General features: G+C 56.4%; 1 protein-coding gene across 1 annotated transcript; it reads left to right on the top strand.

Moving 5' to 3' along the window:
• Nucleotides 1-2,715: 2,715 nt before the first annotated feature.
• On the top strand, nucleotides 2,716-18,264 carry CHAF1B (chromatin assembly factor 1 subunit B). Its single transcript, XM_090271691.1, has 13 exons — nucleotides 2,716-2,924; nucleotides 3,333-3,465; nucleotides 5,407-5,524; nucleotides 5,834-5,937; nucleotides 8,122-8,218; nucleotides 9,342-9,426; nucleotides 10,898-10,991; nucleotides 12,107-12,176; nucleotides 12,271-12,362; nucleotides 14,177-14,330; nucleotides 14,849-15,280; nucleotides 16,690-16,781; nucleotides 17,537-18,264. Exons 1-13 carry the CDS (start codon nucleotides 2,793-2,795, stop codon nucleotides 17,626-17,628), a joined length of 1,695 nt encoding a protein of 564 aa, XP_090127817.1. The 5' UTR covers nucleotides 2,716-2,792; the 3' UTR covers nucleotides 17,629-18,264.
• The last annotated feature ends 4,076 nt before the right edge of the window (nucleotides 18,265-22,340 follow it).

The raw sequence follows: 22,340 nt of genomic DNA on the forward strand, positions 1-22,340 counted from the left end.
TTGTTCCTTTTATTTTTTTTCCTTTTTCCCTTCTTCCTTGAGAAAACACTTGGCACAGCCCAGGGCCCCACTTTGGGCGACCAGCTCCTGCATGTCGTGGTTCACCAAGCAAGGATCGCCATCGGATCTCAAAAATTTTCACCAAGAGAGCCAACTCCTCAGTGTGTATTTAAGCTTGCATCTTACCTTTTTTGCCCACAGTCTAAAATCCTGATGCCTTAGAGGTGGTCAGAGGGTTCATTTGTGAGTCGACAGCATTGGTCAGAAATTTGGAGAATCCTGATGGTTATGAGAGACATTGAATCCCAGGCTTTTTCCGTATCAGACTCACATGGGAGCGTATGAAGATGCAGACCCTGAGGCCCCCTGCTGGATGGTCTGAATCAGGGGGCCTGGGTGAGGCTAGGAATCTGCAGCCAGATCACCTACAGAATTTATTAGTCATTCCCAGTGCAAGCTCTCTAAATCCTAGCCATGATTTAAGAGAGGACATCTAAAAGCCACCTATCTGGATTACATCATCCTAGCTTCCTGTAGAAATGAGGTTTAAGGAGCTTCATTCTTGTCAATAAGACGTTTGTAGACCATTTCTATACTTTTCATAAAACTGGCTAAAAGCATCAACCAGCATTTATATAAGGATCCATGTTGATTCTTTTTTCCTAAAAATGCCAGGAAAAGATGGCTCTGCAGATGAACCATTTATGCTGCTTTTGTCAAGCATAAGCTATGCATCCCAAGGTATTTTGTTTCCTGGTCTTCTAGGAAGCTCATGCATAAACTCCTATTTGGAAAATTGTCCCATTTCAAAAGGAAGGCCTGCTGCATCTGTTCCTGCCTTCCGACTTACAGCCTCCCTTTAAAATGTTAAATTCTGCTTTTAAAAAGCGTCTATAACCACATCTGCCAATCCTGGTATAATCGTGGTATAAGCAATCCAGATACTCAACAATCCCATAGCTTTGAACTTTCCAAAATGTTCTAGAAGCCAATATATAAAGAACAAATACCATATTTTGCTTGCAAAAGGAGAATGACCTGGTTGACTTAAGGGCCATGATAATCCAGAGAGAAAGAGGGAGAGGAGGGGAAAGGGAAGGCGGGGGGAGTCCCAGAGGCACGTGGGGGAGGCTGTCTTCTGCAAGGTTGCCCAGGATAGCACTTGTTTTGCAAAGTCCCTTGGCCTTGGAGGCCCAGAAACCTGTTCGTGAGCACAAGGGGTGTCCATCTGCCAGGACAAGCTCCCAGACTAATGTATGCAACCAGGATCCCAGTTAACTTACACTGAGAATTAAGACTGCCTTTGAAACACAGACCGTTTGACCTGCTCATTCCTGCCCAGAGGCTTCCGGGTCGTTGCCCCATCCATCCTTTTTGTGCTCTATTGTCAACTGCGAGTTTCTCGAGCTCGAGTCCCCGTTTCCCAGCACTGCTCATCCCCAACTCGATCGCCTGAAGCTCATTTTAAATGCTCCCCTCTCTTCAAACTTCCTTTGAGCCTTCAAATCCCAAGTGACCTTGTCCTTGGAACTGTTGACAGCATATCGTTCCATTCACGCTCCTTTTCACGTTATCTTTTTGTTATAATCCCTGTGTACGTGACCACAGGAGGCCGAGGACAGCCTCTGTATTTTATTGACGGTTGAACCGAGAGAGAACAAGACAGGGCCCGATACAGGTCGCAGCTCAAATGTCGGCTGCACCCGTGAGACCTGGGCGTTTCGGGCGGCACTCAGGCCCGCCCTCCTTTTACCGAACGGTGAGGACCCGGGGGCCACGTCGGCGCCCGCTTCGCGGTCCCCTCTGCGTCCGGCGCCGGCACACGGCCCAGCGCACACGTGGCAACGCTTGCTAAAAAAGCGGATCAGCCCGGGAAGAAGGGATTCACCCACCCGTGCGTCCGGCCCGCGGGGAATTTCGGAGCCGGCAGGAGCTAGCCGTGATTGGACGACTCTGCGGCGCAGGCCCGCCCCCGCCGCCGGGGAAGGGGCGGGGCTTCGCGTAGCCACGCCCACAAGGCGGGGCCTGTGGCGCGCGCGGCGGTGCCGGGGTTCTGAGCGAGTCCCTGCAGGTATGTTTTGCGCGGCCCTGGCTCTCGCGTCCCCGCGGGTCTCCGGACCGGGCCGGGCCGGGCCGGGGTGAGAGGGTGTCTCTGAGGGCAGGCGGCGGGGCCCAGGACAGCTCCGGAGCGGGGCGCGTTCGGGCGGCCGGTTCCCGCCAAGCCCCAGCCGCGCGCGGCCTCTTTCCCGCCAGGTCAGGTCTCGGCTTCCCGGGCCGAGCGCCCGGCCCCGTACAGCTTGGGCCCGGGGGCCTCCCGGAGTAGGCCCGGCAGCCCTGCCCCTGGGAAGTGGGGTTCCCTCGCGGGCCCGGCCCCCTCGTTCTTCCAGTCCCCCTTTCTGGATCGCCCCTCCCCCGGACAGCCCCCTCCTCCTGGGGACTCCCTCCCCCGGCGGCGCCCTGGCTCTCCGGGGGTGCCCGCCCCCCCGATCCTCACTAAGGGGGCGGTGCAGAGATGGGGGGCGGCCCCCTGACTTCCTCCGTGTGCGGACGGACGTAGCAGAACAATCCGAACAGCCGCAGGCTCAGCAGAGCGTGCAGTCGGAACTGGCGAGGTGTCGCCCCAAGACACGCGCGGCCTCCTTTCCGTGGTTGGGGTTCCTGGCTCCCAGTAAGCGTTCCCGTGCCCCGCCGTGACATTCAGTTCCTCGCCAGCGATCTCCAGCGTGCCGCCTCCGCCGTGGGGAAGAGAACGGGGCCCGGGGAATATTCCGGCGCCTCGGCGACGCGGGAGGATGAAGGTCATCACCTGCGAAATCGCCTGGCACAACAAGGAGCCGGTGTACAGCCTGGACCTGCAGCCCGGCGCCGCGGCGGCCGGCGGCACCCACCGGCTGGCGTCCGCGGGGGTCGACACGGTCGTGAGGGTGAGCCAGGCGGCGCCCCGGAGCGGCCGTCTCCCGTGTTTTCTTTAAAACTCACGCCGACCCACTCGTCTAGTCTCAGGGCTAAGCCTCGGCCATGCGCCAACCATGAAAACGGAAGAAAGGTTCTCCCTTCCGAGGGGCCTGCTTCCTAGACGCAGGGACCCGGGATGCCCGTTGTTTCGGGGTCCCGTGCCAGGTTCCTGTTGGGGAACAATCTGCAGGAGGAGGGAGGACAGCAGGCAGTGGGACTGTGGGCTTATGTTTCATGGAGAGGGGCCTTCATTTTAGGTTTCAAAAGAAAAACCTAATTTCCTTCCTGAAAATACGCGTCACGTGGTAGTATTTTCGCGTGCACGGTGTGGTCGGTGCTCACTCTATTTCTCTGCACGAACGTTTTGGTATCAACAGATCTGGAAGGTGGAGAAAGGACCGGATGGAAAGGCCATTGTTGAATTTTTATCCAGTCTCGCTCGCCATACCAAAGCTGTCAACGTCGTGCGTTTTTCCCCAAACGGGGAAATGTTGGCCTCGGGGGGCGACGGTGAGTAATCGTACCTCAAAATTCTGTAGCCACTACATACCCGTGTGTCTCGTGTTAAATAGTGAGATTTCAGCCAGGGAGGCTTTTTTATTTGAGAGGTCGCTTGACACCCTGGCAATCGATCACCTGAGAGTTTAGTAAGATAAAAATGATGTTCTGGGGAGCGTGAGCAGATGGAAGACAGCAAACTGAAGCTGAGAAGACCCATGTGAGCGTGGGTCCCTTCCCACGTGCCCCCCGCGCCCCTGGCCAGCTGGGACACAAGAGGATGGCACTTAGGGATCTGCGGGAGCCTCACGGCACTGTTCCAGCCGTGCCTGATGGTTCATTTAGAGTTTGTAAGTGGTCCCCGTCTGTTCCACGTTTCTGTATAATTAGTTAATTAATTGGCTCAGGGAGCATCACACACTCGGGCCTCTAACGTATGTTTGTTTGGTAGAAGTAGATTGATTTATATTTTCTGCTTGTGCTTAAGTGCCATAACACTTGTCCAGCGAATTCAAGACGAGGCTGGAGCCTTTGGCTGGTGATAAATGATAGCGATTTATTCAAGGGTCTTAGTGTTTACACCCTGGGAACACAGGTCCGCAAAACCCCAGAATGCTCTGTGAGGAAAGGAAAGGTAAGGTTTCTGATAGTCAGAAGTACATTCTTGAGACTTGTCAATCCTGCATTCCTAGTGCACAGATTGGTCCAGGACGGTCATCAGTCAGGTGTCAGGCAGTGAGGAGGGTGGTGCCAGTGGTCTAGGGTAGGCGCCATGGCTTTGATCACGTCTGGGCCATCAGGGTTCCCTGGAGGTCTGGTGTGTGTCCAGATGCATATCCAGGTGTTTACTCAGGACTGGGAAGTTCAAAAAGTTAGTTCCCAGGTTAGTTAGAACAAGGATAGTCTTTCCTCCCGCCTCAACCTTCCCGATGTGAATAATCTTAGCAGCTTGGCTAAAATGACTTCATTTTATATGTTCCCCATCTCTGCTATTCCAGCTGTACGGGAAAGTCCATCTTTTTCCCTGCTTTCACCCTAGAACAGTCTAGAAGTCAGCACAAAAGGAAACAGAAATCCCAGATTTTGTTGGCAGGAGGGAAAGAGGCTTGGTTATTCAGCTCAGTGCCAGATGTCCTGAGCGTGAGCGTAGAGGGAAAGGAGGTGAGTGGGGACCGTGTCCTGGCGCCCTGGCGGGGCCGACCAGCTCTCTTCTGTGAGGCTGCACGGGGCAGCGACGTCCTTCAGCCCCGGAGGCCCAGAAGGCTGCCGTCAGTGCGTGAAGAGTGTCCATCTGTCAGGGCCCCTCTCCGCTCAGCCTGGCTCCCAGGATTCCAGGTGCAGAGGGAGAATGTGCGTCTGTTCAGCGGTCCCCTTTGCTGCCCTCCTGCGGGCCGTCCTCGGGGGGAAGCTGAGTCGGGGCGGAGGCTGCGTGGTGAGCGTGGGCCCTGAGCGTGGGGAGTGAGGACTCAGGCGGCCGCGCCCACGACACTGTGCTTCCAGCGCTCTGTGCAGAAGAGCCCCCCTACTCCTGAGCGTTCTGTTACGGTCCCCATCTCACAGGTGCCGAAGCGGAGGTCTCAGGGGACTTGCTGAAGGTCCCACGGCTAGCGATGATTTGCCAGCCCTTGTGTTTGTTGGTGGCTCTGCGTGGCTGTCTTTTCTTGTTCAGTCACGTCTAGGTTTTGCCTTTAGACGTGTCAGGGTAGCGGTCGCTTTGCAGTGGCGTGTGGCTCGCCGGGACCCTCCGTTTAAGGTGACTGTGCAGCTCTGGTCCTGGATGAGTCTGATTTTGGAGCCTCAGTCCAGAAGGCAAGCCTGCCTTTGCTGTCAGGGTCCTTAGAGGCCACTCGGCACGGTCCCAGTGGGACCGCAAACATTATTTAATAGCCTGGACATCCAGGCGGGGGGCGCGTTCAGCGAAGCTCGAGGTGTCCAGAATGGTTCCCTCCACAGACGCTGTCATCCTGCTGTGGAAGGTGAACGATAACAAGGAGCCGGAGCAGCTGGCCTTTCAGGATGAGGATGAGGCCGAGCTGAATAAGGAGAACTGGACCGTCGTGAAAACCCTCAGGTGACGTGGGGTGGGGCCGCGGAGCGACTCGCCTTGATCTGAGGGCCTTCGCCTGATGGGTCCTTTGACTTTTATATCCAACTTGAAGCTTTCACTTTTGCAAGACGCAAAGGAGAGAACAGTTTTAAAAGACGAAACGGAATCCGTTTTAAAGACACAGCTGTCTTAGGATGTGGCAGGTTATAGCTGTGGCTAACGGTAGCAGTGGCGGTTTCTAAAATCCCACCCTAATGAATGGTCTCTGAGCCGGTTTCCAAATATTGGATCATTTTTCTCTCTTTTCTGCCCTCTTCTCCCTCGGGATTCCAGGGGCCACTTGGAAGATGTGTATGACATTTGCTGGGCCACGGACGGGAACCTCATGGCTTCTGCCTCCGTGGATAACACGGCCATCGTGTGGGACGTCGGCAAAGGTAGCTGGCGGGCTCTGTCCCCATGAGGGGACGCGGCGGTCTCAGTGTCTAGGAAGCCTCACCTGCTTGCTCTGTAAAGGCGTAAGAAGAGCTGAAACGGGGGAGTGGCACAACAGGGGCGGGTTTAGCTCGTGTGCAGTGGGCCCAGTTCAGTTTTAGGGTCCCAGTCAGGAAGTAAGAGGCTTAGCAACGGAGTCGTGAGTCCCACGTGCCCAGGGTGCAGCCGTGATGGGGACAGGCGGGTCCCTGCTGCGGTGGAGCTTAGGCCTGGGGAGGGTCAGCAAGTCCTCATCGCGGGGCGCGGACTGCTCCAGGTTGGGGACGGTGGGGTCAGGCTTTCATTTCGGGAGAGGAAGGACACCTCGCTGCTTTCAGAGAGCCTGTCCCTGAGTTGGGGACACAAGGGACCCATGAGAAGTTTCAGGGTCTAGAGAGCAATGCAGGGACTGGTCAGCAGTGGCTGGTGCCTGAGTCCTTTCCTCGGCCTGAGCTGTCCTCCCAGACCTCCTCCTGCACGTGGCTCTGCTGTGCAGGCTGCTGACTCTCTCGCTGCCACAGACAGTCTTCGCCCACGCTGTCACAGTCTGTTCCGGTTCCAGGCCACCAGCTACATTGTCCCCAAGCTTGCCCTGCTCTGTCACCCTGTCTCTGTCATGCTCTTTCTAATGAGGGACAAGTGCCACTTCGTCTTGTCCTCACATCTTGCCATTGTCCTAGACAGTCCCCCCAGCGCCCCTGTGGAGCCCTGTAATGGCCCTGAACTTTGCCAGCATGCTGGGCACTGTCGCAAGTGCTGGGACAGTACAGGAACAAGGTGGCTGCTTTCCAGTGGGGTGTCAGGTAGCAGAGGAGCTGGGAAGCAGCCGGAGAGTGTCGGGGGTCCGGGAAGGCTCCCTGAGCACGTGGGGTTTGAACAGACTTGAATGAAGTTGGGGAGCGAGCTGTGTGCGCTGTTTTGGGAAGAGCGTTGCGGTGAGTGAGAAGGCCGTCTGTGTGTGTGCATCTGTGTGTGTGCATCTGTGTGTGTGTGTGTGTGTCTGTGTAGCATACAGGAGGTAGGGGTGGAGAGGGGGTGGGCCAGGCCCCAGGAGGTTGTAGGTTGTACCCCAAGTGTGACCCAAGCTGCTGAAGGTTGTGAGCAGAAGAGTGATGGGACTTTATTTACGTTTTAAAAAGATGTCTCCGGGTGGCGCGTGGCAAATTGGTCCCAGGAGAGCGCAGGTGGTAGACAGCAGGGGGGGCTGTGAGAGCGGAGAAGGAATTCAGGGGAGGTGACAGTGGCCTGGGCCCGGCTGCAAGTGATGGAAGGGGTGAGAAGGGCCCTGCTGGGGCGCCGGTTGTGGGAAGAGCTGACAGGGTTTGACGCATTGGCTGTGGCTCTGAGTTCTCTGACAGCCAGGTGACCGCGGTGGCGCTGTTTCCTGTGCTGGGACAGTGCAGGGAGGAGCCTGCTTGGCAGGGAGAGGGAGTGTGGAAATCGGGGTCCCGCCCCAGCGCCCCGGACTGTGCTCATTTTTCTGTGAAGGGGGTGTGTGTGTGTAGCACAGGTAAAATTCCTTAAGGTCGATCCAGTTTTATTGCAGAAGCTCCGTGCGCTGTGGTTTCTCCCACATCCCCCCATCTGGGCCCCCACAGTGTGTCACAGGAGAGCACCCGTGAAAGGACGTTGGCTTAACCCCGTTGTCATGGCGCGTCAGCCCACAGGTCCCTGGCTGCCCTCCAGTGCCGCTGGGAGCCAGGGCCCCGCCGCATAGAACCGTCCCTGCAGCGCTCCCTGTACCTGAGCAGGCCCGTACCCCGCGGCTTGCTGAGAATACCTCCTTTCCGCTCCCTGACCCCCGCGTCCTGCCTGACCTGAGAACGGGGCCCAGCGCGGGCCCGGGACCCTCCCCACTGCTCATTAGCCGCCCGCCTCCCCTGGACCGTGAGCACGCTCCCTGTCTCACCGCAGTGCGCTCACTGTCCGTGGGCCGGTCTGCCGCGGGGCTCTAGTGCCTTGGGGGTGGGGGCTGTGTGAAGTCCCCTCCGTGTCCCCAGAGCCCAGCCGGCCCAGAGTGTGCTGCAGGGGCTCCCCAGCTCCCGAATGCAGAGCAGTGCTGATGTAAAGGCGAGAACCCGTAAGTGGCAGAGGGCACCGTTGGTACTGAGCGGGGTTTCCGACACTGTTGCGTGCTTTGCTCGTAGGACAGAAGATCTCCATTTTTAACGAACATAAAAGTTACGTGCAAGGGATAACCTGGGACCCTTTGGGACAGTATATTGCTACCCTGAGCTGTGACAGGTACGTTACTATGGGACCAATTGGCTCTAGATCTGTTTACTTGGAACTGTCTGCAGGGCTGTTTCATCACAGCTTAGCTGGTACAAAGCGTAGTCTGGCTTTCACTCTTCTGTTCTCGGTTTCACATGAAGAACTTTGTCGTCTGTTGTTCTTACAAGGAAAATGGGAAATGGGTCAGGGCCGGTGCCTTACATGAAGTCAGGACTTGGTAAATCTTTACTGAATGGGTGAGTGAATGCAGAAAGAGCTTTGAATCAAATTCGAATTTCACAGGCAACTTTTAAAGAAAAAGTCTTTTATAAATAGGACTTAAGAAGAGGTATCTAGTGGTAGGGTTAGATATTTATTTTTTATTATAGTTTACTACGGCAGCGGTTTTAATGAGATTATTTGAATTACTATAAAAATAAAATTTTTTGTCTTTTTTGAAAGGAGGGCGTCCTGCTGTGTTTACTGGCATAATGGCATTGAGTTATATTCTTAGAACAAAGACTTTAAAAAATCACAGTGCCAGGCACATGATTCATCAGTCAAAATAGTCGTTTGGGATGTTTATTGACTACTTATTAGAGCAAATTTAAGTTCGGGTGGCCCTGGAAGGAAAGTAAGATGGGAAAGTTGGTGTGTGTTTTTCACGGATTCTTCCGTTATCGTTCCGATGTCTCTTATGTTCTGATTAAGTGCGTTACTCCGGCGCTCGGGAGGGAAACACGTTGCTTCCGGCTGATGGGAATGAGACGCACCACCAGCGGTCACATGTCCCTGCTGGGTTTTTTTTCTCCTGCTAATCCCCAAGGATGACACGTGTGACAAACTCCACCACACTCAAACCGACGGCCATGGCCAAACGGCCAGGCCTAGCATGTCTCTTCCCCGAGAAACTGAGGCACTCAATAAAAAATGTAAGGGGGCATATCTCTCCACTTCGTGAGTGACGTCCTTGCAGCCGTTCTTCATCCCGGCTTCTGTCCTCATTGCGCAGTTCTGTGGGCGAGTCGCTGGTAAATGGCTCTGCAGGCCAGAAAGGACTGAGGCGGTCTTCACTTTGGGTGATAGGTCGTGTCTGTGTGAAGCCTCACTCTTTTGCTAGAAGAAGCCAATCTGACTTTTCCTTTCTGCTTAGGACCCTGAGGGTGTACAGCACACAGAAGAAGCGGGTGGCTTTCAACGTGTCCAAGATGCTGTCCGGAGCGGGCGCTGAAGGAGAGGTAGCAGCAGCTTTGACTTTCTGCAGCAGAGCGTTAGCTGAGCCACAGGAAGCCTGATCGCCTCTGTATCTGGCAGCTAAATCACTGTCTCAGTGACACCCGGACCCCAGTGAGGTTTCCTCTCGGACAGTCAAGGCTCAGCTAGTGTCAGGGGCTGGCCTGTCTGGAAATGGGGACACCAGGGGCTGGAGGAGAGCTGATGATGAGGATACTGGTTTCCAACCCTGGCCGCCCTGGGAAGCATTAAAAAATATGGGTGCCTGGTCTCCACGCCCAGAGATGTGCTCCACTCAGCTCGAGGCGGGCAGGGCCTGCGGGATCCCGAGGCATAGCTGGGGTCAGGCACACTGGCCCGGGAGGATCCCCGTGCGAGGCGCGGAAGGTGGGCAGGCCGCATAGCAGCCGTTGGCAGCAGGCCATCCAGCGTCTTGGCAGGGGGGCAGAGCGCCCCAGTAGCTACCGCAGGGACCCAGCCGCTGGGCTGGCCTTCGGGAGTAGGAGGGATGTTGCTCCAGAAAACTGGCGAGTGGAGGAATCGGGACTACCAGGCAGGCCCCCAGCCTAACCCAGCCGGTCAGTTACTGGCAAAAGAAAGGGCCGGAGGGCCCGTCCAGTCCCAGGGTGGCAGGCGAAGGCCGCGGGGGCCGCGGGCTGGCTGATGCTGGCGGGGACCCGCTTTATGAAGCAAGTAGTGCTTCCCTGGATTCTCGGGAATTCAGTCTTGATGTTCATCAAGTGTTGGTGAAGGCAGCACAGACTCACGTGGGTGTTTGGGAATGTCTGGGAAGCTGTGGTAACCAGTTTAACGTTCACTGTACGTATCTGTATTTTTAAAGATTTTACTTATTTATTTTTAGAGAAAGGGGAGGGGAGGAAGAAAGGGAAAGAAACATCAGTGTGTGGTTGCCTCTCACATGCCCCCAGGTGGGGACCTGGCCCCCAACCCGGGCCTGTGTCCTGACTGGAATTCAAACCAGTGACTCTGTGGTTTGCAGGCCAGCGCTCAGTCCACTGAGCCACACCAGCCGGGGCTCAACTATATTCCTTTTAAAAAGTATTCACTTGGTTGAGAATTCTAAATCGTACACACAGATAACAAGCAAAGGACTACTGGTCGTCTTCCCACTGCCTTCCGGTCTCTCCCCACACAGACCACCGGTGACAGAGGGTTTTTAAACTCACTGTAGAGCCACATGCCCACATATACATGGACACATGCACATGCCCACATAGACACGCACACACATGCACACATGCATACGTACTCACGCGTACACAGCTTTCATGAAAAAAGGGGAGTCAATTCATGAACGATTACTCCGGCATTCCTGCAGGAGTGTTAGATGTGTAATAGATCATTCAAGTTTTATTTATTATTGTCAGTAATCAATGCTCAGATGGAATCTAGAAACCAGTAAGCCTTTCTTGGGCACGGAAGGGTTTGGATTAGTGTTTAAACTTCATGCCACAGGCGAGAAGTTACCGGATGTTCCACGACGACAGCATGAAGTCCTTCTTCCGCCGACTGACCTTCACCCCGGATGGCTCCCTGCTCCTCACGCCAGGTGTGTTGGACAAAGCGGGGCCTCGCCAGGGCCTGGCCGGAGGGTGTGAACCTCTAGATCACCTCCAGGTGCCTGACCATGAGTGCCGATATCAGAGAGAATGTGTGGATATCACATAAAGGCAAAAATCAGAATAAAAATACAAGAGGACGAGAGTCAAGGATAAGACGGGAGAAAGGGAATGCATCAGTGCTCTGCAAGTTCACTGTCGCGAGGCGTGGCCTAAGCAAAGCCAAACAAGGAGACATCTAACTCACTCCGTTTTGTAACGTAAAGAAACTAAAAAGCCCACCATATGCGCATACATGCACTTCAGCTATAACTGGCTGCCATGATTATGGGAGCGTGGAGGACATCCGGAGGTGGCAGTGGTGGGTCAGAGTGGGTACCCGGGGGAGGAAGGACGGGGTGGGATCGCTCCTGCTCTCCCCGGGAGATGCAGAACGCTCATGTGTGAGATGGTGCGTGCGTATCTGCATCAGCAAATGGCAACGTAAGACAGGGAGGTGTTTCCAAGAGCAGCTGGGTTCGACGGTCATTCTCTGCCAGGGTCTGACCTGGTTTTAAGGACACCCTGGGGTGAGTGTAGAAGAAACGTTTGGTGCAGGCTGCCCACCCCCCACTCCCGACCCCTGACCAAGCCAAGTCAGCTTCTGCAGGGCTGGAGATTTCGGCAGAGGGCTGGACCTCGTGGCTCCCTCGGGCAGATGGGAAAAGGCCTGTCTCAGCGTCTGAATGGCAGCGGAGGGGGAATCCGGGGCACAGAGCCGGGGATGTAGTCACAGCCCGTCAGCAGGAACAGGCTGGGTTCTCGGGCAAAGCTCTTCTGGAGCAGGGCTTCCCACTTTACGTCCTTCCCGCCCCGGCCTGGAAGTGGCTACGGGGGCGGCCGAGCGCCCCCAGGGGAGATGACGCTCAGGTGAGAGGACAGGCAGGTAGGACCAGAGCAAGGACCGAGCCCAGGCTGTGACAGGGTGTTAGTATTCCTCCCCAGTCACAGTAACATGGTCCGGGGAACACGTCTTTGGGGACATTATTTTACGCCCCAGAACTGGCCGTCTTGGGTTTTTCTCTGGTGAGCAGTTTGGTAAGACTGCCTTTCCCTGCCTCCCCAGCCGGGTGCGTGGAGTCCGGTGAGAATGTAACCAACACAACTTACGTTTTCTCCAGGAAGAATCTTAAGAGGTAGGCAATGGGAGAACCCCTGGACACGTTCCCCCTTTCTTTTTGCTGCTGCTGAGCCCTGGCGCCTTTTTCTGAAACCAGCTCTAATCCGTAGGCCCATCGCCCATCTTCCGTGTCCCGGGAAAGCGACGCTCGCGGTCCGCTGCTGCCCCGTCTACTTTGAGTTGAGGCCGGTGCCGGAAGCAGGTACGTGGGAATGCAGGGCTTGCGTGGGTCACCAGGTGGGGTGCGATACGGGTTTGTGTCTCGCGGGGAAAGGTGAGCATGTGAGTTTGGCTCAGTTTTGTTGCTCTTAGGAGCCGGCGCAGAGGCCGATGTTACCAGAATGTGGGCGTCGCCTGGAAGACGCTTCCTTTGCTGGAAGCAGCTGGGAGGGAATCTCAGTACTTGGCTTGGGTGTCCGCTGAAGCGGGTTGAAAGTCATCCGTTGCCAATTTTGTATGTAATAGAATTGTGTATGCAGTGCATTTTTCTTTGTTCTTCAACTTGTTTCTTCCCGTTTGGAAGGCTTCGGCCACTGTTTCTTCGAGTATTGTTCGTCGTCCTCTCCCTCCTCTTCCTCAGCGACGCTGGCCACACACCCTGGGCCGTGTGCAGTCCCAGGGTTCCCTGCTGCCCTCGGGGTGTTACCGTGGCCAGTCTGGCGGCTGTTTGTGTTCACTAATCTCCTCTGTGTGTCCGCCCGCGGTGCCGTCGGCGAGTGTCGGGGACGCTGTCGGTCGCACCTCTGAAGTTCTGTCTGCGCCTTGCCTTCCTCTTGCTCCTGGGACACGCGGCCCAGTTTTTGTAACTCCTGTTGGTTTGGACTGTTTGTTCTTTCCTCCTCACTCTGGGTCATGTTTTCCTGCTCTTTTACCCTAGTGGGTGCTGGGTACGTTTTATTCTTCCAGATATTCTTTTTTTTCATTTTTAAAATGATTGTTCTATTGCAGTTGTCCCATTCCCGCCCCTGGCCCGCCCCCCTCCCCCCTCGGTTGTCCATGGCCATGGTCGTTACACTATTTCCTTGACTAGACCCTTCCCCTTCTTTCCCCCGTTCTCCCCCTCCCCCTCCCCTCTGGTATTCTTACAGCTATTCTTGAACTTTATTCCGGGACATGGTGAAATTACTTGGATAAGTTTTGCTCCTTATGGGTCCTGCTGTTAAGCTGTGTTGGGGCATCCCAGCCACACCGAGTAGGGTGGGTTTCCCCAGTCCTGAGGCGGAGCCCTCTGACTGCTCACCGCTGCTGCGGCGAAATAGCAGCCTGTCCCCTGGTGGGGGGGACGCGCAGTTTCTGGCCCGCTGGAGCTTCGGGGATTGATCTGCTCTCCCGTCTCCTCACCTGCACACACGCACCGACCAGCACTCAGCCACAGACGACAGGGCCCCTGCCAGCCTCTGCAGCTCTCTGGTCTCTGCCGTGGCCTGGACCCCAGCTCTGTGTCCCCAGTTCTGTGTCCCCCACTCGGGGCACCTGCTGGGCCTGGAAACTCCAGGCGTGAGCGGAGGCTATTGTAACACTTAGTGCGTTAGTGCCCCCAGCTCTCAGGGGACACCGTCCTTCACGGCGGACGGGCAGCGTCTTAAATAATCGCAATCGTTTTGAACAGGGCTGGAAGCAAAGCTGTTTTCAGCTGTCTAGTCTTTTATGTGAATGAATCTAACTAACAGGAAGGCGCATTCAGATGTCACTTGACACAGTGTTTCCAGGTGACCCTATTTTCCCTGTTGGAGGGTGACCAGTGGGAGTGCCCGCCTCGCTCACGCGTCCTCTTGTCTTTTCACTTTGGACCTCGGGCGCCCAGGACTCTGGGTTCACGCGTGGTTCTCGTTCAGCCCTGCATTCCGATGGAAACTGACAGAAAGACGTGAATTCCTTCGTAAAGCGTCAGCAGTAAAATTGCGTCGCGTGTGTCCCCTGAGGGCGGGCTTGTAGGGGAGCATTTGCTCTTTGTGTCCTGCGGGAACTTGGCTGTGGCGCGTGTGACTGTCCTCCCTCTGTCCCCACCGCCCGCAGACGGGCCGCCCCAGGGGCCGCTGGCACACCTGCCCTACCGCCTGGTGTTCGCCGTGGCTTCGGAGGACTCGGTGCTCTTCTACGACACCCAGCAGCTCTTCCCCTTCGGCTACGTGTCCAACATCCACTACCACACCCTGAGTGACGTTTCCTGGTGAGCGCTGTGGCACGGCCGCGGGGGGCAGGGCGGGGGGGGGTGTCCGCGCCCTGGAGTAGGCAGACCCTCGGGCCTGGGAGCCTGTCACTGCTGCAGAGGCGTTTGGGGCCCTCACTTACCAAATTTTTAAAAAGGAAGGAACGTTAACAGGAAACCCGTCTTTGGTGAACAGACCCGCGTCCTGTTGTAACAGGCTGCCCCGCGGGGAGAATTCATTCTCATAACCTGGGGGGAGGCCTCGGGGAGGGGGGCTGTCGTCTGGGGGGGTCACCTGGCTCGTGCGCCCGCTGCCCAGCGCTGTGCTGTCTGAGGGCAGCTGCGCACGGAGGTCCACGGAGGCCCCCAGCCCTGCCTTCCCAGGCCCACTCGCACCCTTTCTGGGCTGTGTTTTTCCCGTCAGACAAAGCTGGTGGCTCTGCTTGGCCTTCCCGTTTGTCACTGGTAATGGGAGCGTGAAGAGCAGCCCGTAGACTTCAGTAAAGTTTCTGACTTTTCCTCCTGTTTTGGGGACAAAGGTCCAGCGACGGGGCCTTCCTGGCCATCTCTTCCACCGACGGTTACTGTTCCTTCGTGACGTTTGATAAAGATGAACTTGGAACGCCTTTCAAGGAGAAGCCGGATTTGAGCGTGGGAACCCCTGAGGCAGCCAGGAAAACCAAGAGTCAGACGCAGCAAGGGTCTCCGCCGGGACCCCGGCCGGCAGAGGGGACCCCCACCCACAGAACGCAGGACCCCGGCAGTCCCGGCACAGGGCCCGCTCAGGCAAAGCCGCCTCCAGCCCCTGCGGCGGCCAAGGACATGCCCGTGACCCCCGCCGCCACCCGGAGCTCCGCGCCCGGGCCTTCAGAGGAGCGGAAGACCCTGCAGCCCGGCAGTCAGAACACGAAAGGACCCCCGCCCCGGAGGGTCACCCTGAACACGCTGCAGACCTGGAGCAAGAACCCCCGGTAAGGACCTGGGGTGGGAGAGGACCCATGGGAAGGCCACTGCTTGGAGCAGGTGACCGTCCACGGAGCAGGCGCTTTGTGCTGCTGCCAGAGACGCTTCTTAGCCTCGGCTCCCCGAGGGCCTCCTCCTTGCTCCCAGACCTCCGTGGGCCCCGCTTCCTGCCTGTGGCAGAGACACGGTGGCCCGCCCTCTGGCCAGGACTGTCAGCCGTCCCTCTCCTGGGCCCGAGGGCCTTCCTCCGCAGCCCGACCCTGAAGGCTGCATCCGGGAGGCCTCCGCCGTTACCTTCCGTTGGGAGGCCCCGGACACACGCTCCCCTGGGCGGCCGGGGTCCGCCCTCAGCCCAGCCCTCTTCTCTGCCACAACACGTCCCATTCATGGCCGGGTTTGGTTTCTGCTGGTTTCCTGTCCCCAGGGCAGGAAGTGCCCCCTCTGTTCCCGTGTCCTGTCCAGAGCAGAAGCGGTCACTCTGCCGGACGTGGGGACTCAAAGGGATGTCTCGGACTGGTGCTTGTGTCCGGCAGACCGGCTCCCGGTGCACAGGGCGACTGGCCTGACAGACATCGTCCCCGGTGGCGGTGCATTGTGTGGTCCCTGTTCTCGGCAGGCGGCCCGTAAACGTGCCCAAGTTGCTTGGCCCCACTGCAGGGGTGCCGACACCGCCCTGTGCGCCTCTGTCCGCAGCGCTGCCGCCGCCAGGGTCCCCCGCTGTGTGCTGCTTCCTCCACTAGCCCCCCGCCTCCCCGCCTCCCCGCCTCCAGACAGACTGCACAGGGAGGCGCCGGGCTGCAGGGGTGGCTGACAGAAGGTGCTACATGTGCCATGTCCCTCTCTCTGCCATGTGCACATGACGTCCTTGGCAGATCACGTGACTTAACTGGCAGAACCGCAGCCTGGGTTGGGGGGTGCTCAGCGCTTTGTGAGTCGAGCGTCTCTGCAGATGAGCAGCAACGTTTCGTTTTTCCTTCTATTTGTTTCTAGGGGGAGGGGGAGGGAATGGGTCGGTGTTTCTTGAAATATTTTTGCTATTCAAGTTTTCCCCTCTTCCTGTCTGGCAAGCTTCTTGCGGCTGTAATTTTGAAAAAAATAATAACTGTTGAAAATTAAGATTGCGGGTTTTAGAAAGAACTGCCTACGTCTGGGGGCTTTCTGCAGTAGCAGCCCCGCTGGTGATTAGCCGCACACGGGCCTCGGAGCCCTCGGACGGCTGCTTGGGGGTTAGGCTGGCTGTCGTACCGGCGATGGTTTAGCGTAGCACGTGCCCCACTTAGCGTCTGAGCCCGTGGGTCCATCGGCCGTACATGCAGTGCCTGGTTTGACAGGATCAGCCGCAAATCTCCAGTGTTCCCTGTGGGTCGCTGGGAAATGTATCCTATTCAAACAGTTCCTGCAACTTCTTTTCATCAAGGAGAATGAACTTGACGCCCTTAAAGACGGATACTGCGCGTTCCGACCCGGGCAGCGTGGCTTCCACCCCTCCCCCCAAGGAACTTCTGCCAGGTGAGCGATCATGGTCCTGGTGTCAAAGCCTTCCAGGTAGCCTGTCTTCTCGTTTGTCCTTTTGGGAGTCAGTGTCCGCTCATTCTAAGTCAGTTCTGAGACCGCAAGGACGCCTCTGACTAGGCACGTCACCAGGCCCGCTGCTGCCCGTCGGTCTCAGCGGGGGGACCACCTTCCCCAAAAGCACCCAGTGAGCTGGGTGGCGTGTCTGGGGGTGACGTAGGTCAGGCTGCTCAGCCTGGGTGCTGCGCATGTTCTGAGCAAGGCCACTCTTTGTTGTGGGGGTTGGCCTGTGGTTGTAGGATGCTTGTTAGCACCCCGACTCGTGACATTCTAAAATGTCATCAGACAGTGCCCACTGTCCCTTGGGAGCCAAGCGGCCCCTGCGTGAGAACCGCAGGTATAGATCCTGCCACATCTATGCACATAGGACCTTGCCAGGTGGTTTAATTACTTGTCTGTAGCTCAGAGGTTTTTTAAAAATGATTTTATGTATTTATTTTTAGAGAGAGGGGAAAGGAGGGAGAAAGATGTGTGTTTGCCTCTTGTGATCCTCCAACTGGGGACCTGGCCCACAGCCCGGGCCTGTGCCCTGACTGGGAATCGAACTGGTGACCCTTTGGTTCTCAGGCCGGCACTCATTGCACAGAGCCCCGCCAGCCAGGACTGGTCTCAGAATTTATTTTGTGAACGTCAGCTCTTCACTTAAAGACGTCTTCACTTACTTGCCAACCTTGCGTTTGTTAATGTTTCAGAGATGCCTGGAGACCCTCAGGGCAGCTCTCCAGGACTAAAGCGGCCCAAGCGCGGGGGAAACAAGAGCAGTGCCCAAGGTCCAGACCCTTAAGGACTCAGGCTGCCCAGTTGGGGACTCCCATGCGCACAGGGAAGGGTATGAGGCCGAAGACCCCAGACCTGGGCGTCAGACAGAGCCTGGCAGCCACTCATAAACTGGCTTCTGTAACAAGATACCCATGGACCCGTTTCCCTCCAGAAGTGTTTCCTCCTGGGTCAGCATGCACCTTACCTCAGAGAGGCGGCCCTGTCTGTAGGCCACATCCTCTGGTTGTTGAGTCTCTGACCCTCGACTAGCTCAGCATTATCTGCCATGAGAAGCCAGTGGGCCACCCCTGAAACCGCAAGTGTGGACGCCGCGGGCAGACGCTCCGCACGCCGCAGCTGGGAAGCAATTCGTGAAGCTTGATTCCTCTGACTTCCGGAGTGTTGAACAGTTATTAGATTCAGTTTCTAAATAGTTGACTAATTTTTGGAAGTTTCTTACATTTAATTTTTGCTTTCTGATTTTAAAGGTAATAATGTTCATTCTAAAAAGTTAGTAAACTAGACACCAAGATTGTGGGTTCCATCCCTGGTCAGGGCACAAATAAGCAGCCAGTGAATGCGTAGATAAGAGGGACAACAGATGGGAGAATCTCTAAAATCAAAATTTTTTAAAGTATATTTTATTGATTACATTGTTAAAGTTGTTCCAACTTTTTTCCCCTTTGCTCCCCTCCACCCAGTACCCCCTTCCCCCCAGCAATCCCACCCTCCTTAGTTCATGTCCATGGGTCGTGCATGTAAGTTCTTTGGCTTCACCCTTTCCTGTATTATTCTTAACTTTCCCCTGTCTATTCTGTACCAACTGATTATGCTTCTTAATCCCTGCACCATTTCCCCATTTCTCCCCCTCCCCCCTCCCAGCTGATAACCCTCCAAATGATCCCCACACCTATGATTCTGTTCCTGTTCTGGTTTGCTTAGTTGGATTTTGTTTTTATTTTTTAGATTCAGTTGTTGATAGTTGTGAGTCTGTTGTCATTTTAGTGTTCACAGTGTTGATCTTCTTTTTCTTAAGTAAGTCCCTTTGACATTTCATATAATAACGGCTTGGTGATGATGAACTGCTTTAGCTTCACCTTGTCTGGGAAGCACTTCCTCTGCCCTTCCATCCCAAATGATAGCTTTGCTGGAGAGAGTAGTCTTGGTTGCAGGTTGCTTTTCATCACATTGAATACTGCTTGCCAGTCCCTTCCTGCCTGCAAAGTGTCCTCTGAGAAATCAGCTGATAGTCCTATAGGCACCCCCTGTAGGCAACTCTCCGCCTCTCTTGCTGCCCCCAGGACTTTCTCTTAATCTTTGACCTTTGGCATCTCAGTCACGATGCGTCCTGGTGTGGTCCCCTCTGGATCCAGCTCCCCTAGGACCCTCCGTGCTTCCCAGACCTGTGTGTCCATCTCCTTTGCAAAAAGAGTTTTTTCAACTCTTGCCTCCTCATTCTACACATATGGTTTCTTTCTTCCTTATGTTCCAAATCATTGATTTGAACCCTGGTTTCCTTTCCTTCATTATTGGTTTTATGCAGATTTTCCTTAGTTTCCCTTAGCATAGCCCTCACTTCTCTTATGTGTTTGCCATACTCAAGCATATCTGTCAAGCCTGTGAGCATCTTTATCACCAGTGTTTTGAATTCTGCGTCTGTTAGGTTTTCTAGCTCCTCATCTGTTAGGTTGACTATCTCCTCGTCACTTAGTTCTCTCACTGGAAGCTTGATCCTTTCCTGCTTTTGGGCCATACTTCTCTGCCTCCTCATTCTGACAGGCTCCTGTGTGTGTTTGCCTCTGCGTCCCAGGCAGAGCTGTCACTCCTGTTACGTTGTAAGGGGCGGAGCCTTAGGGATTCGTCAGTACAGGGTGACCTGTTTCACCACATTGTGGCTCTGTGTGTGGGGGAGGGGTCTGAGAGGGATCAATGCCACCTGCTCAGCACTCGCCCCTTTTCCAGGCACCTCTCCCACTTCCGCACCGGACTGGTGCCTCTCTAGCTGCTGCCCTGGCCATTGTACCCAGAGTGCGTGGATCTGCGGGCATTCTAGGACCGTGGGGGCCCTTTAAACAAGCGGACTCTGCTGAGACCGGCAGTTTCTGCCTCCACCCCAACCCCGACTGGTCTGCACAGTCAGAAGCAATGAGGCTTGATTTTCCCTGGTGCTGGGACTGTGAGCTGCACGGTCTGGTCTGGTGAGGAGCTGGGGACGCTCCCCAGGTGTCCCGCCTGACTTTTTAAAACATGTGACTGCGCTGCCTGCCGGCCTGCTGCTGCTGCCGCTGCTACCACCAGACCATGTCCTTTGCCCCGGCTCCACCCCTCCTACCTGTCTGGATGAGTATTTCTTCTTTATATCTTTGTTTGCTGGACTTCCGTGCAGCTTGATTTTCTGGAACTTCTGGTTGTCTCTAGTACTGAGGTAGCTGTATTCCTTCTTAGCTGTGGAGGGAGATGCAGCCTGCCTGTCTACACCTCTATCACGGCCAGAAGTCTAAAGTCAATTTAAAAAAAAAAAAAAGGTTGTGTGTAGGAATCCCATCATCCCACCCCCAGGAGGAGCTCCTGTTACTCTTTTGGTATGTTTCCTTCTTCACATTTTTATTTTGTTTTATGGAGAGGGCTGAGATTTTACTTTAGATACAGTCTGGTATCCAAATAGGTTAACTTTTTTGATTGATTTAGCAAAGCAAGAGAAAGTAACTTGGCAATGTGCGCCTGTGCCTCTGCCCCCTCCGATCCCCAGGAGGGTCACAAGGCTTCTACTTCTGTGGGGAGGACAGGGAAGTGGGTTTGTTGCTGCAGGAGGCACAGGGCGGGGTGACCAGGAGGCGGCCCCCGTGGCAGCTGGTGGAACCCCAGCTTAGGAGGTGACGCTGCGAGGGGATGTCACCGCAGAAGGTCAGTGCCAGCCCGCTGCTGTCACCCCGGCACAGTGGACAGGAGTCGGGCAGGTGAGGGTGCCACAGCCAGGGCTTCCTTCCCACCTGGCCGACGGCCAGTGACCGTGAGCCGGCATTCAGGGCCGCCCGCCTCACCTCTGACCAGGAAGGGGAGAAGACTCTCTAACTCAGTCAGCAGCGAGGAAAGAATTGGGGGCAGGCATCATTGGTTGCTTAGCCCGTGGCCTGTCTTAACAAGAGAGGAAATTTGCCTCCCTTTTGGACGGAAAGGTAGCCAGCTAAGGGCCACTGGCCATGCAGAGTACTGAAAGGGGATGGCCCGCGGAGTTGTCACCACGCAGGGGTGGGTCACACACAGTATGGGGGTATTTTAAACTGTTTGTCTGTGTTGACCAGTGGTTCTCGGCCTTAGCTGGGCACTGAAGTCACTGAAGGCTGACAAAGACAGTGACCGCTGGGCCCCCTCTGGAGGGCTTGGCCTAATTGGTCTGGGGCTTGTCCTAAACCTTGGGACCCTTTCAAGGTCCTCGAGGGACGCCGATGTGCAGCCAAGGCTGGGACTTCGGGAGGGAAATCTGTCCCCGGATGTGGTCTCCTGCTGCGCGCTTTCCCCCAAAAGCCCGTTTCTTGTCCCGTCCCTGCATACTCTCTGCCTTGTCGCTGAGCAGCAAGAAAGCTGCTTCCCCGGGCTCCAGGCAGAAGGGCGACCCAGGGTGATGCTGCCGGCTCTTCAGGGCAGAGGGGTCGTCTTCACTTCCCCGTGCATGGCGGGGGTGACATGGCAGCTGTGTCCCTGTGCAGGCAGCAGTGACTGGGGCCCGTGCTCTTGGGGCGCTACCCCCCAGGGGAGTGTTTTTGGTTCCACAGTCTGTCTCTGCATCAGTAATGGGGGAGGGGTCGACAGGGCCCCTTCAGCCTGAAGTGTGTTTGCAGGCGACCCACTATCTGCTCCGCAGCCGTCACCTCGGACAGAAATGACAGCGTCTCAGCAAGTGCCGGAGCAGCAGTAGCTCCGTGTCCTGACCCGCACCGCCTGCCTGCACCGGGCGGCTCACCGGGAGCGTCCGGCGCGGGGCCCAGGCCGCAGCTTGGGCAGCGTGCTCCCCGGGGCGGCCGCTGGGGAGGACCTCGGCCCCCAGGTGGTAGCTGGACGGCGTTCTGTTTGGCCTCTGCACGGTGTTGCCTGCTGCGTCCGGCAGCTGTTCCGTGGGGTCGGAGCCCCTGCTGCTGGGAGCCAGGGGCAGGTGAGGCTGCCAGCGGGGCCTGCCATGCCTTCCCCGGGGTCTGGGAGTGTGGCGTGGGGGCCAGGGCCTGTCCCCGCCCCTGCGTCTGAGGGAGGAAGGCTGGTGGGCTTGCCAGGTAGCAGGAGGGAGGGGGCTGCAGAGTGTGAAGCTGCCACACCACACAGGACACACAGCGGGGGGGCAGGCAGTCCGTGACCAGGCCCAGGCCATCGGGAAAGCCCTCTCGAGCAAGGTGTCCAGCAGGACAGCATTTCGGGGGGAAGTCAGGAAGGGTGTGCCGCAGGGGCAGGAGCGGCGGTCGTGCCCCGTCTTCCCGGCCACCGCGCAGTCCTTGCCAGCAGCGCAGCTGCCGTTGAGCGGGGCGCTGGGCCCTTCTCGCCAAAACGGCGGCGCCCAGTCCTGGGCTCTGAGGGCTTCAGGGGCTGGCGGGCGGAGGAGGGGAGGCCGCCCTCCTGGCCTGCGGTCTCCCGGGCCCCGCGGCTTCCCTTTTGTTACTTTGCTGTATGTCAGTCTCTGCTCCCTCTCACCTGGCATGTGCGTGTGTGTGCATCCGTCTGTCTGTGTCTGTCTTCAAGGCAGACAGGCCT

This window comes from Furipterus horrens, unplaced genomic scaffold (genome assembly GCF_987537825.1).
Source record: "Furipterus horrens unplaced genomic scaffold, mFurHor1.1.pri manual_scaffold_1, whole genome shotgun sequence".
Classification (NCBI taxonomy): Eukaryota; Metazoa; Chordata; class Mammalia; order Chiroptera; family Furipteridae; genus Furipterus; species Furipterus horrens.